Genomic DNA, 13,632 nt, shown 5'->3' on the forward strand with positions numbered 1-13,632 from the left:
GTCTTTGCTCCCGAGATTTATACGGAATATTAAATCACGCCGTTTGCTGTCAAACCTGGATAGAAGTAAAAGATATCCCTACTATGTCTTCAGCATGTCTCGCATTACAACTAATGTATTACATCTTCTATGATTCTTAAGAAGCTACTCGCTTCTACTCGTTCAAATCAGGTGTGTCTCTTTGACCAGGCGTTCATTTTATTTTTAAGAGGAATTCTTAATCGTTTTACTTAAGGTAAGGGAGAAACCCTCATATATTCATAAGTGCTCTACTTCTTCCTGTGAATCTGATGATGTGCGTAATTTACTGATTAACGTGGAAAAGTAATGGTCATTACAGGAGAAGCCTATTTTGCAACCTCAGAAAATCTGCCAAAATGAATTGTCTTTTTCTAGATTACAAAATTAATTTATGTGACCAATGGAACTTGTTTATTTATCGACTTATAAAACATAATGAATATTTCATCTTATTTTCATTGTTTGTTTATCTATATAATAATTTGCTTATATCCCTCTCTGCTCGGAACACTCTTGGGCATGGACGCCGGTGGCATGGTGGTGCAAATGCAGCACCTTTGAATTTCGAAGTAATACACAATTTTTAATATTATTGAAACATAAGATATTGCATATATTAGAAAATTTGAACAAAAGATTTATTCCCCTATGCACCTTGCAAAATATCCTGCCGGCGCTCATGATCTTGGAACTTGAATAATTCAAGGACTAAACAAGCTTTTCACCCAATTCGTTTTGCAATAGATTTTATTTAGCAATAAAATTGAGAAGGTGGGGGATTCCAAAAAAAAAAAAAAATTACGACCGCGCAATTCTATACAGATTACTAACATGTAATCTGTTAGTAATGACTCTTGCAGGATGAAAAACGGTGCCGTCTGGGTAGTGGTGCCCACTGAGAATAAGTAACAACAATCTTCTCTTTTAGTGAAGCTTTATTTATTGGAGTAGTGCAATACATGGAAACTCGTTGTGAAGGAAGAGCATAATGAGATACAGATAAAATGATGCCCTTCAAACTATTAACGTAGTTTTTTGTTTAAGTTTTTGTCTGTGGTAGGTTTACACCAATATTATATAAAAGAGTGCTGTACAAATTGGAGCAGTATGCCCTTAAGGGCAAGTTGCGGCTATAGATAAAGGGACGGCTGAGTGGGAGGAGAGTGTTAATCAGTAGACACTGCTCATGGACTAATGTTATTAGTGGAGTCCCTAGGGTTCGGTGTTGGGCCCACTGTTTTCTATATTTATCAACGATACTGATGGAGGTATATCAGGCTTAGTGTTCAAGTTTGCAGATGATACTTTAAAGGTTTGCAGGCTTGTTAATGACCGTAACGATAGTACGCTGCTGCAACAGGATCTGGAAAAGTTGGGTTAAGGAGGCAACTGAAGTTTAATACTGTATTGACAAATGCAAAGTACTGCATATGGGTAGCAGTAACAGCAGAGTACATACTAACTGTGCGGTAATATACTCAGGGTAGTGGGATAATTGTGCAGTCAGATATAAAGTTTTTAGAACAGTGCAAACAGGCTGCCATAGCAGCTCGTGGGGGTTTTGTCAATGATATACAGGAACTTTGCCAGCAGGAATAAGGAGGTGATTATCCCTTTGTATAAGGCAATATTCAAGCCACACTTTGTACTGCATACAGGTCTGGAGGCCTCATTTTAGGAAAGATGTGGAGCTGCTGGAACCAGTATAGAGAAGGGCAACGAGATTGAAGAGTGGAACGAAGGGTTGTGCTTACTAAGAAAGGCTTAAGTTCTGCAAATTGCAGCATCTGGAGACGAAGCACCTGCGAGGTGATCTGATTGTGGTGTATAAGGCTTTGAATGGTTTGTGCAAGCTCAATGTTTATGGGATTCTTACTTTCTCAGATTACGCACTTGAGGGGACAAATTCAAATTGAGGAAAGACATTTGCAGAACAGATGTGCGGAAATTTGCCTTTAGCCAGCGAGTGATTGATCGCTGGAACAAATTTCCATCTGTCGTTGTGGAAGTTGATAACTTAAAATAAAATTCAAGGAAAAACTGGACAAACCTTTGGAGCGAATGGATAGGTGAAAGTGTTTTTTTTTTTTTTTTTTTTTTTGGCTGATGTTGTATAAGCTTGTTTTTTTCATTAGGGTGCTTATACGTAGAACGCAGGTAGCCGCTTACCAGCAGCAAAATGAAGCGGAAGCTTGTCACTGGCCATGAATACATAGAAAGCAGTTGACCACTGCAACTTCTTGGTATGCGATGGAGTAAAGTTTTACACTGGTCAACTGTTTTATATTGTGTTCATAGCCAGTGGGAAGCTTTACCTGCAAGTCGCAGCTGGTTCCAGGTAAGCGATTACCTGCACGCATCCTAAGGGTGCTTACACGTAGAAGTTGCATTAGTCAACTGCTTTCTATGTGTTTAGAGATAGTGAGACGCTTCCGCTTTATGTAGCTGTTTACCGGAAACCACTACTAATGCTAATTACGAGCCCAATACAATTTCACGAATTCGACCCTAAGACTGTCACAATTGTAATCTAAAGAAAATTTTATTGCAGACAGCACCATGACGCCTTTTTGGAACTAATTTTTTCTCACAAGCCTTTAAATTTCGTAAACATTTTCTCGGGTCAAGACTATGAATCTCCCCCTGTGGCATTTTAACCTGAGAAAAGTATGAGCGCTGTCAGATACCTACCCTAATAAAAGTTCGGAGAAAAGCAGTTACGAAGAAACGTTATACTGAACTATCATCTGGGCAGTTCATTTTCCACGTTTATGGAAAATAAAAAAATCAGTTTGAAGAAAGCACAAAGTTCGTTCAGATTCCCTAGCTTAGCCTATCGATCAATAGTTTTAAGAGAAACCAGATACTTGTTATTCATAGACTTCCTCTGATAAGCTGGATCAAAAAAAAAAAAAAAAAACCTAGAAAAGCAGATAATCTTGAGTTTTTTTTACATTCCTTGTTTCATTACCCCTCCCACCCCTAAATTGGTAGCAGCAATGTGCCCAGTCTTGAAAAGACTAGCCGAAGAAACTGGATTGAGTTCAGATATTTAAACAGCCTGTGTTACATTACATCACAGGTAGCGTGTACCCGCTATATATTTAAAGAAAGCGCCTCTCAGAACAAGCAGGGAATTGGAAAGGAACCTCATTAAAAAATCAGTACTTTTCTTTTGGGTCTGGACGAGATACATTTGATTATGTATACGGCTTGTCTCGACAACAAACATTCGTTCAACTCTAGCACAAGAAACTTCGCCACGTTGTAAAAAAGCTACGTTTCTGCTTAATAATAATATATAAAAAAAAAAAAAAAAAAAAAAAAAAGCAGCCCCCGTGTTCTTTGAAGTAAATAGTTTTCAGAACATTGTCTTCCACATTTGTGCTCAAACTTTCAGTAGGTACCTTTGTAATAGTCACAAATTGAACAGAATAGGTTTTCAGCAGTTAAAAAAAAAAAAAAAAAAAAAAATGCATGATCAAATGTTAAAGTACAGTCCAACCATGTGCCATTTCTCAATTATTAAGTACAGCAATTACAAAAATGGTTGAATAATACTTCAACAGAAACTGAGTAAAATAAGCGTCGAATACGTGCTTTAGCTCAGTCTGACAATTTGTCAAAGCAACAGGGCTGCATTTTTGGAAATTATAAATAAAATAAAAACTTGCCTTCTCCATGCTCTATTACATTTTTTCCATAGAAATGTGTCCTCCACTATTTTCATCTCCTATGCATTCTCCCTTTCTTGCCTGGAGGCAAGAATTACAATTTACTATGACCAAACAAATTATATCTATGACGCCTGAAGAGGCTCGGAAAGTAATGAATTTTATCTATTATTAGATCTTGAGTAAAAAGTTCTTGCTGTTCATTTACTAAATTTTATTAAATGAAGAAACTGCACTTACCTAGAAATACAAGAACGATACTAACGATATGGAAACTTTATTGCAGTGAATCCACACATTCTGTACAAGTGGATTTTAGAAACAAAGCATTTCTAACTCCCCCAAACGTTTAGAAGTGCTCAATGTAATAAATAAATTTTCTATTTATACACCGGGTTGACCACACGATCAGAGGAATTCACAAGATAGAGAATGCAAGAAACAGCAAGCATATGTCAGGACGGGACTCCATTCATGAGGCCAAAAAGTATTACAGAAGTGATTTTCATTCTCTGGTATTCCACTTCCCCTCCCTCCCAGCTTGAGCAGAGGCTCTTTGGATTCCCTCTCTCTTTTTTTAATTAGATCAAAAATGGCTCTTCACTTAAAAAAAAAAAAAGGTTGCCAACCCCTGGCTTAGGGCATATGGATTATCCATAAAATTAAATAATACACACGACGGCGAAGCACCCCTACCCAAATGGCGCCCTAGGCATTTGCCTGGATGCCTACCATACCACGACGGCACTGGACTCGCCATATCCGAGCAGCTTTGAAGCTGACTGATGCGTAAAGCTATAGATTTCGTTTCTAGGGAGATTAGCAACACTTCCTTGTTTCCCCAGACTGATTAATTATTTCATAGCATGTTTTGAGAGTGATGGAGATTCACTATTCTGGAGACTCAACACCTGAATGCTTGTAATTAAGTTTGACAATAATTCAATTTTGGGTTGTTATTTCAGCCATTACGCATATAAAAGTTGTTTCTTCCTCCAATAATACAGTATAGATCTCTACATATTAAAAAATATATTTGTACTTGCTCTGTATTTTCACTACAATAAGTTTTCGAACTTCTAATCATTTTGTAGTAACTCTGCACGACAACCAATTTTTGACAACATTTTTAACGGTTTTCAATTGAATTTATTGCCCATAATATGCACATTTAGTAAATCTGCGCATTTTGCAATGAAATATGTCTGCAGAAAGATTTCAATTAAATTTTCGGTTGAGTTGAAAATCTTTGTCAATCAAAACGAACATTGTATGATTATAGAGGTGTTTAAATTTAATTCAGTTTTGTCTGAATTGAATTTTGTCTTTTTATTCTCTCCTTCAGATGCTCCATCTACATGATTTTTGTAACGTTTTCGTTTTCAGGATAATGAAGGTCCTACAGCAAAATAAATAAATCTCACAGCCAACGAAGACAGACTAGTCTGGAGGCCCGATTACGGAATAGTCTGAAGCCTAGCACAACAAAATTATAGTTGGGGGGAGGCGTAAAACATTGGCAGTAGGAAATATAAAAATTACACACATTCATCCTCCTTTGATTTCAATCATGCTAAAATTGTAGAGATGGAAAGTTATTTTAAATGCCTACTGATATAAATAAATATATAAACAAATTCTTGGTAAATTATAGCAAGAATTTTCATTTAAAAATCTGAATATCTAATAATTAATCGAAATAGGAGAGTGGGAAATGTTTCTTTTGACTCGGCCCAGAATGTAATACGTCATTTCTGGTTCTGCTCACATTTTATAAGTAATTAAATGCCTGAAAGAATAAGGTTGAACAAATGGTAACTATTTATATGCAATGTGAATGAATGGTATCGTTATTTTTTTTTTCAGAAATATAATCTTAAAAGACATTACAATTCAAAGTTTATCAAAAGTAGTAAAAATACTGAAATTCATCGATTCTAAAAGCTCTACTAAAACATTACCTTGTTGTGCGTCGTCTGCAGAACATATTCCCACAACGAGCAGAAAGCAGAAGATACTTCGCCACACCATTTTAGTGCGAGAGAGAATGCCCAAGTGGTGTGCCTGACATAGAGAGGGAAGAGCGCCACTCTAAATTTCTCCCATTAACCCTCCTATCGTTAGTAGAGCTGACCGTCTTAAACTGTAAATGGCCTTATCTAAAGACGAACTGCTGAGATAGCGACTAAAGGTCAGGTCGCTTTCAAAAAGATGAGATAAACAAATCGAGTCCAATTCTGTGAAATGGTGGAAAAGTTTCTACGCAAGTAAAATGTGTTTATAACAGTTACTCTAAAAGGATCTTTATACGTTCCAACATGCACGTACGTATATCCAGGGTTGTGATACAGCAAGAAGGATACGTGTCTCGAAGAAAGTAGGGGGAAAAGGGGGTGGAAGCATATCCTTGGATCTCATTGTGAACATCACACTGACTCGTTCGAAAGGTCTTCAAATATTTACTTCTCATCAGACCACGGAATTTAGAAGTGGTTCGAAGAAATATATTTCCTGTTAGTTTACTTATCGCGGAATTTGTTTACAAATAAGAACCGAGTCTGCCCCCACCCCATCCACCTCCCTGCCCTATTTTTCAGTCGAGTGCTTTGTCTAGAATCAAAAGGAACCAACCTTCGTTCCCATATCGTCTTTCCTGATAGCGTACTTTCTTGAACAAAAATTTGCAAGTCAAGTGTTCCTCTCTGATTGACAGCGAATAATAAAAGCAACACGTGCTAAAATTAAACAGTACCATGGGCGTCGTCAAAAAAACGCAAGAAAGAGGAGTCACCCTTGTTTTAGACAGCAGCGCTTTTTACATTACTTAATGCTTTCTACTTGAGTACTTAACTTCATGTCTTCTACTTGGCTATCGAGGGATAGATACTGGAACGCATAACAGACGTTTCTCCCCCTTCACGCACTCCATAAAAAGTCTGGCGTTCATGTACAGCGTAATGAACATTCCTTTGAAGCGTTTTGGTACTCTTCGGATTGGGAAAGACAAGTTGGACTTCTTTAAATGTGTAAAAATATTAACTGCTAGGAAGGTAAAGGAGCATCAGCCCTTTTATCAATTCTAAGCTGATTCGTCTCTGCGTAGCAAGTCGGTAATCGTTGGCACTTCGCGTGAAAAAACTATACCGATTGTTCTTCATATTTTATAACAAGTTTCATTGGAGTCGTTTCTTCTGTAAAAAAAACAAAAAAAAAACCGACCCTTGCAGATTTTATTTTTCAAGGATACATTGACTAAGTGGATGGTTTAAAAAGAAATGACGGGAGAATAACTGTGCATCCATGTTGTACAGAATGGTATGATATTCCCACACACCACGGGGGAAAATAAAGTGTTCGAATTGTTGACTATCAGGCTGTAAACACTTTTTCTATTGCTCAATATATCTGAACACTTCTTAACACACTAATGGCACATTAAGATCTGGTCTTCTCCTTCAGTTAGACAACCAACTCGAGCTGTGTGATCATCGTGCATTTCTTCAACAATTTTGACTTTGATTTCAAAGTCAAGAAATTATACACAAAAAAAAAAAAAAAAAAAATTCCAGAAATTATAAACAAACGTCATTTCCACTCTTACTAGAAATGACGTTTGTTTCCATGAGTACCCACGAAAGTATCTATAAAAAAGGCATCCAATAGAAACAGAACGTCTATGAGACAGTGGAGAGACTTTGTTAGAGATGGATCATTAATTAACCTAACCGCCCTCTCTTGAATGGAGTCTAGAAGCTCGCGAGAGGTTTTGAGGGCACCACCCTAGATGTGACAACAATATTCATTGGTAGGGCGGATTTCAGATTTGAACAGAGTGGGCACCTGTTTGGAAGAAAAGTAACGCCGAAAGCGAAAACCTTTTTTTTTTTTTTTTATGCAGAGATGCAGACGAAGTAATATTTGTGATGTGTTTATGCCAACAGAGATTAGAAGTCAAGATAATTCCTAAGAGAGAGAGAGAGAGAGAGATATGCGATCTTGTCTAGAAATTGGGGGTCATCGAAGGTAAGCATAGGAGCAGAAGAAATCATAGGAGCAGAAGAAATCACAGGGAAAATCCATTTAAGGATTTTCCCTGTGATTCCAACCTGTTCCAGCTAATAGAGTAACCGCTCATGTGGGACTGAGTCAAATGCATTGCTGAAATCTAAATAAATCATTGCCTCCATGATTTTTTCCTACTACTGAAGTCAGACTAACCGGTCGGCAATTTCCCACTACACTTTAGAACCGCATTTATGTATTGGTGATACATATTGCATATATATATTTTTAAATATTATTGTGTCTATTCTCAGGTCGATTTGTCTGTTTTGCTGGACGAAAACCCCCAGTTTATAGGGGGAAAAACGTTCCATCTACGCTTGAGATCGACTAATTCGGTCACGGAGTGATAAAAAAGTCCATAAAAGCTCCTCGCGTCATCGACGGGATTCGAACCAACCCGGGACTTTTCCACCCAGTGTGAGGTGGACGGGAGCACAGTGGTATCGGCAAGTTACGATACCACTGTTCTTCCCCTCGCAGAGACTGGCACTTTTCCAACCCAACGGAATCTCTCCTGAGTCCAATGATGCTTTCACAATCAGCCTGAATGGTTCAATGCACTTGCCACCTCCCTTAAAATTATAGGGTATATGCCATCAACCCCAGAAGTCTTAGTCCCTGTAGGCTCGAAAGTTTTTTAATTTAAATAATCATGTGAAATTTCAATATCATTAATGACATATTTTTCAACTTCACTCCCATAATTTCTCATTGACATAAAGTTTCTTTCAGTAAATATCGATGCGAAGTAACTCTTGAGTTCATCAGCAACATCAGCTGGGATATCTAATACCATCCTACGTCCATTACATAAGGGTCCGATCTTATTTGTCCTTCTCTCCTTTGCATTTATACATGTGGAAAAATCCTCATCCCACACTTTGTTCTCTTTGCCAGCGAATTCGCATAACCTGCCTTTGCCAGTCTAACCTTTTCTGTGGCACTATTACGGTTCAATTTGTAGCTGTTATAGGCTTCAGTACTTTATTCGCGAGGTTGAAGCTGTCTGTGCAGGACAGGGTTTCCTCAAACTGGAAGGTGGAATGCAATGTACTATCATCAGCAAAACTCTAGATAGGATTTCCAGTCAATGGAAGAAGGTCATTAATATACAAGAGGAAAATAGTGGGGGGAAAAATGAACCTTGGGGAAAGCCAGAATTAGTGGAAAAATTGGAAGAGAGAGAGAGAGACCCATCTACCATTGCCCACAGTGAGCAGTCAGAGAGAAAACTAGATACCGAATTATAAAAACAGTTAGCAAACCATAAGATGGAAGCTTATTTAGAAGAACCTTTATGCCAAACAAAAACAAAAGTGTAAAAAGGCGACACAGGACAGGAGTAAGCTCAGGAGCACAGGTTTTGAAATGTCAAGAGCAACTGCTTGAGTTTCACCAAACTTTTTAATTGAATTTGTTCATAGTTGGGTAACACAAGCCAGCATATCACCAGTGAATCGACACTGACGGAATCCATATTGGCGATCACTGAAAACATAGAGGGATTTTAGAAGGTTTGGGAGGTTTAATTAGATGGGAGGGATTTGTCCTCCTTTTTTTAGGAACTGGCTGGACATGAGCAATTTCCAAGCAGAAGGGAAAACACCAGTGGAATAAGAAAGTGTAAAAAGGCGACATAGAACACGAGTAAGCTCAGGAGCAGAGTCATCTACCACATAATGTTGCCTAGTAAAACCTGGGCTCCTGCTTACTTGTTGGTGGTCACCTCTGGAGGTGGCCTGAGTGGTCACCTCTAGTATACTAGGTGCACCTATTTCTTGACTTACACACAGGAGTTACCCAGGGTTACTAACAATTCTACAATCTTGAACGTGCAAGCAGAGGATTTGGTGGCCACAGAACGACCGGATTCGCCAAAATTCGGGAAGTCCGGTCCACTTGAGTCGGTGTCATCTGAATATCAGTTTCACGGCGTTTTAGACTCTCAGGTAGCAAGCCCAGTTTGTCATACCTGAAAAAATGTCTGTGGCAGCCTCACGGACCATGTCTAATCTATACTGCATATCAAATAAAAATTTGATATATAGATTAAAATTTAATTATTAAAAGTAAATGGTATATGTTTATTTCCCGCCCAACTCTAAACCAAATGAAATCTGTTTTAATCTTGGGTGTTCACACAAATTCATATTTTAGAAGGTCTTTGGTTCGTTAATTTTTCATCCAACAAAGGAATAAAGTTGATTTCCGAAACGGGTTGTTGCTGTAAATCACGTGGCTTCTTGTCGTAACTCGTGATCTGTTAATAGCAACTCAGTTCCTTTCATGTTTTAATTGTGATGGTTAAAATCCAAAGTAAGGTCTATAAATTTACCAATATAAAAAGAAAAAAAATTCTGCCGTTCCAGTCCTCGAGCTAATGCTCGCGAGAGCATTATACAGATGAGTCAACGAAACAAACAAATTCAGTGAGTTCTGTAATATTCTGCTGTAATGAGGTCAGAGATATTGGCTCAATAGGTTAAGGTTATTTCTCCAGTTGACATTAAGAAGTGCATTGGCCATAACTAACTAGGCTGTCTTCGGAGTCAATAGAAAACATCCTGACATTTAAATTAAATACAATTTTTAACCATTAATTGCTTGTAATGATTCTTTATGTAAGAAGCATAACTAAGTTATTTTTTCGAGATATAGTAAAAAAGGAACTACATTTTTTAAAAAAAAACTGAGAATAAATCCAGAAAATAATTCTAACGTTTGTTTTCTTAACAAAAGCAGTTTTTAAATTCATAACTAAAAAAATTTTTGATTTATAAACATTGCCTACATCTTATTTTAAAAGAAACGTCTCTCAGTAAGTCAGTGGTCACATATCGAAACAAATGTGGTGTTAGTGTCATTTTTTGAGTTGAGGATTTTGTGGCACATGATATATTGGCTGTTGTACACCTGTATGGTTTATTGTGCATTATGTCTGTACATGACTGGTTTTACATATTGTATTGGCTGAAAAACACAGAAATTAAGGCACCTCTTTAAACGGTTCTCCAATCTTTTCGAATTTGAATTCAGACTTTTAGAAGCCAGTGATGTGACCAACCCACTATATTCTCAGTATATTATGACTTATTGCGTGTGTGTTCTTTGATCGGTGTTTTTTTTTTTTTTTTTGAAGAAAAGTACCATGCGACCCTCGCCTGAGACCGACTAATTCTTCCACGTTGTGAGGATGGTCCAAAAATCTTCCTCCTGTCATTAAAATGATTCGAACTTGAGTCTTTTCTATGTGGTGTGAGAGGACAGTGATTATATCCACTGTGTGCTTCCAGCAAGAGCCGACACATTCCTTGGGAGGAAATTAACAAATCTGCTAAGAAGAACATGGAAAGAAGCACTTCGTATTGTTGGAGAGTTCCGTATTGCATGATAAATAAGCAGCAATGCTTTTTCGCAAGTTTTATAATGCAACCAGTCCTCTCACCGTTGTTTTGGCCCACTTATTTTATTTATTTATTGGTGGTGGGAGGAGTGTTCATCCCGTTGCAGAATTAGTCGGCCTCTGCCGAGAGTTAAATGGCTGTCCCACCACGACACTAAGTTTTTCATCCAACAAATGAGCATGCAGCCAGAAGAATACATACACTGACGCCTTGTGAATTTAGCTGTCTTGGTACTTGAGACAACACAAAGCGAAAAACTGAAAGTTCTACAATAACAATATGAAGACAGTATCAACGTCTTTTAAGATATACAAAATGATTTCGGCACCGAGTTCCAAGGAGTAATCACAAAGCATATCAAATTATCGTTTAACCTTTTATTTAAAACTTATGGTAAGCTTATTGTTCTAACTCATGTCGTTTGCTAGATTTTTCAATGAGTGTCCTTATTAGAGAAACTTTTACGAGAACATCTGGATCAAAATCTAATGTGAGCTGCATAAAAATAACCATTCTAAAAGCAACAAAAACGGATAGAAAAGCAACTAAAACGGAGACCAAGTTCTGTTTCTGCCATTGGCCAGTATACGCGACGTTATTTATCAGAGACGGTTGTGTCGCTAATTACACGAAGCGTTATGTTGGAAAAGTCAGAAAGCTTGCTGTGTGGGTTTGCTTATAATTCAGGACAGCTATTTTGTACTAATCATCTATTCTATATGTTTGAGTTTCAATCAACTGACTGCGCCGGCGTCTACATAATCTTGTTTATTACAGAATAGCAATGCACCTATTGATCAAATAAAATATGAGCACTTTTAATGTTTTATAAATATAAAACATTAAAATGTTTTTGGTAGATTGCCAACTGGTCGATATAACGGTTAGCTATATTTGTCTTTGATTACAGTTTATACCTTTTCATAGATACTGGCATGTAATGTGACAGAATGAAAACACGACCATAATTAAAGCATGTAACGTTAATGAATAATAATCTTCACTAGTCAACACATTTACCTCTACATTTCTTGAAATTACTGATCTGATTTTTTTTTTTTTTTTTTTTTTTAAATGCATTCAGTGCTAAATGGTCGTACTAAAATTCAGATATAACTTTCAGGTTTTTCAAAATCTCGTCGATATCTGTATTTACAATATACAGTGTACATTTATTTATTGTTTTATTTTCATTGTTAATGTTTTTTAGTTTTACTTACCGAACAGTAATTTTCAATTTATATTTACTATATTTATATGCAAAACTAGTTTTCGTTTCAAAAAGGCAATGATTTTGGTAATCCATCAGTTTAACTCAAACCTGTGACAGAACTAGTGATTCCAACCTGCTATTCTGACATGTTCTTCCTTTCAATTTAATATAATAGTTGAAAGTCTGTACATTTTTAGAGGTGTCAGAAAATCCTTATCTTCTTTAGAAAGGAGAAATTTTCACCTAGGTTTGCTTTATTTCCCAATATGTGATTCATTCTTATAGGTTCTAAAAAAATATGTAGAGGTCCTAAAGTCTCTTATTAGACAGTTGGACAGACAACTTGGGTAGTCGAGACCTGCTAATTTTCGCAAAGTCGGACAAATGCTAATAATTTATTGTAATTTTTCCTTGCAGAGGATCTGCGATCTCATTATGGATTTAAAATAAACTTTGTGGATTTTTTTTTAAAAAAAGGAAAGTGTAGGCTATTTTTGGAATATTTAAATGAATATTATTATATATTTTATTTTAAGGCAGAAGAATACTCTTACCTGGGGTTTTCTTCAGGAACGGCTGCATCCGGGTGAGGTGTAATTCGGGGAAGGTGTTGAAATTGCAATTATATGGAAGGGGGACGAAGGAAAAAGCAAGCCTTTGTCCGAAATCCTTGCATGGGGAATAATGGTAGGCATAAAGGGAGATGATATCCTGAAGCCTGATGGGGCTTTCAGGATTCAGAACATCAAGGGGATCCCCATGCAAGGATTTAGGACAAAAGCTCGCTATTTCCTTCGTCCCCCTTCCACATAATTGCAATTTCAACACCTTCCCCGAATTACACCTCACCAGGATGCAGCCTTTTCTGAAGAAAACTCCAGGCAAGAGTGTTCTTCTGCCTTAATTTAAAATACTGTATATAATATTCCTTTAAATATTCCAAAAATAGCCTACACCAGTGGTTTTCAACCGGTGTGCCGCAACAACAATCCAGGAGTGCCACGTAATTTGGGTTTAAGTTACTTAAACTTATTATTATTTTTTAATTTATATGTTTATTTCATTATAAAAAGGAGTACGGTTTCTTTTTAATTTTGTGATGTTTACTTTGTACCTCTATATAAAGAATAAAATTATATACTGTATATATATATATATATATATATATAGGCAGAAAATTGAGTAGGGGTGCCGCAAAATAAAATAAATTACTTAGGGGTACCGTTATTAAAAAAAAGGTTGAAACCACTGGCTT

General features: G+C 36.9%; 1 protein-coding gene across 1 annotated transcript in view; it reads right to left on the bottom strand.

Moving 5' to 3' along the window:
• Positions 1 to 5,957, bottom strand: part of LOC150086844 (uncharacterized) — a 52,707-nt gene extending 46,750 nt beyond the window's left edge. The window contains exon 1 of the mRNA XM_090372294.1: positions 5,657 to 5,957. Within this exon, the coding sequence (XP_090228420.1) occupies positions 5,657 to 5,726 (70 nt within the window). The 5' untranslated portion in view covers positions 5,727 to 5,957. The remainder of the gene's footprint in view (positions 1 to 5,656) is intronic.
• Between the last annotated feature and the right edge of the window lie 7,675 nt (positions 5,958 to 13,632).

Source organism: Mastigoproctus giganteus, chromosome 4 (assembly GCF_048544385.1).
Source record: "Mastigoproctus giganteus isolate SK-2022 chromosome 4, ASM4854438v1, whole genome shotgun sequence".
Lineage (NCBI taxonomy): Eukaryota > Metazoa > Arthropoda > Arachnida > Uropygi > Thelyphonidae > Mastigoproctus > Mastigoproctus giganteus.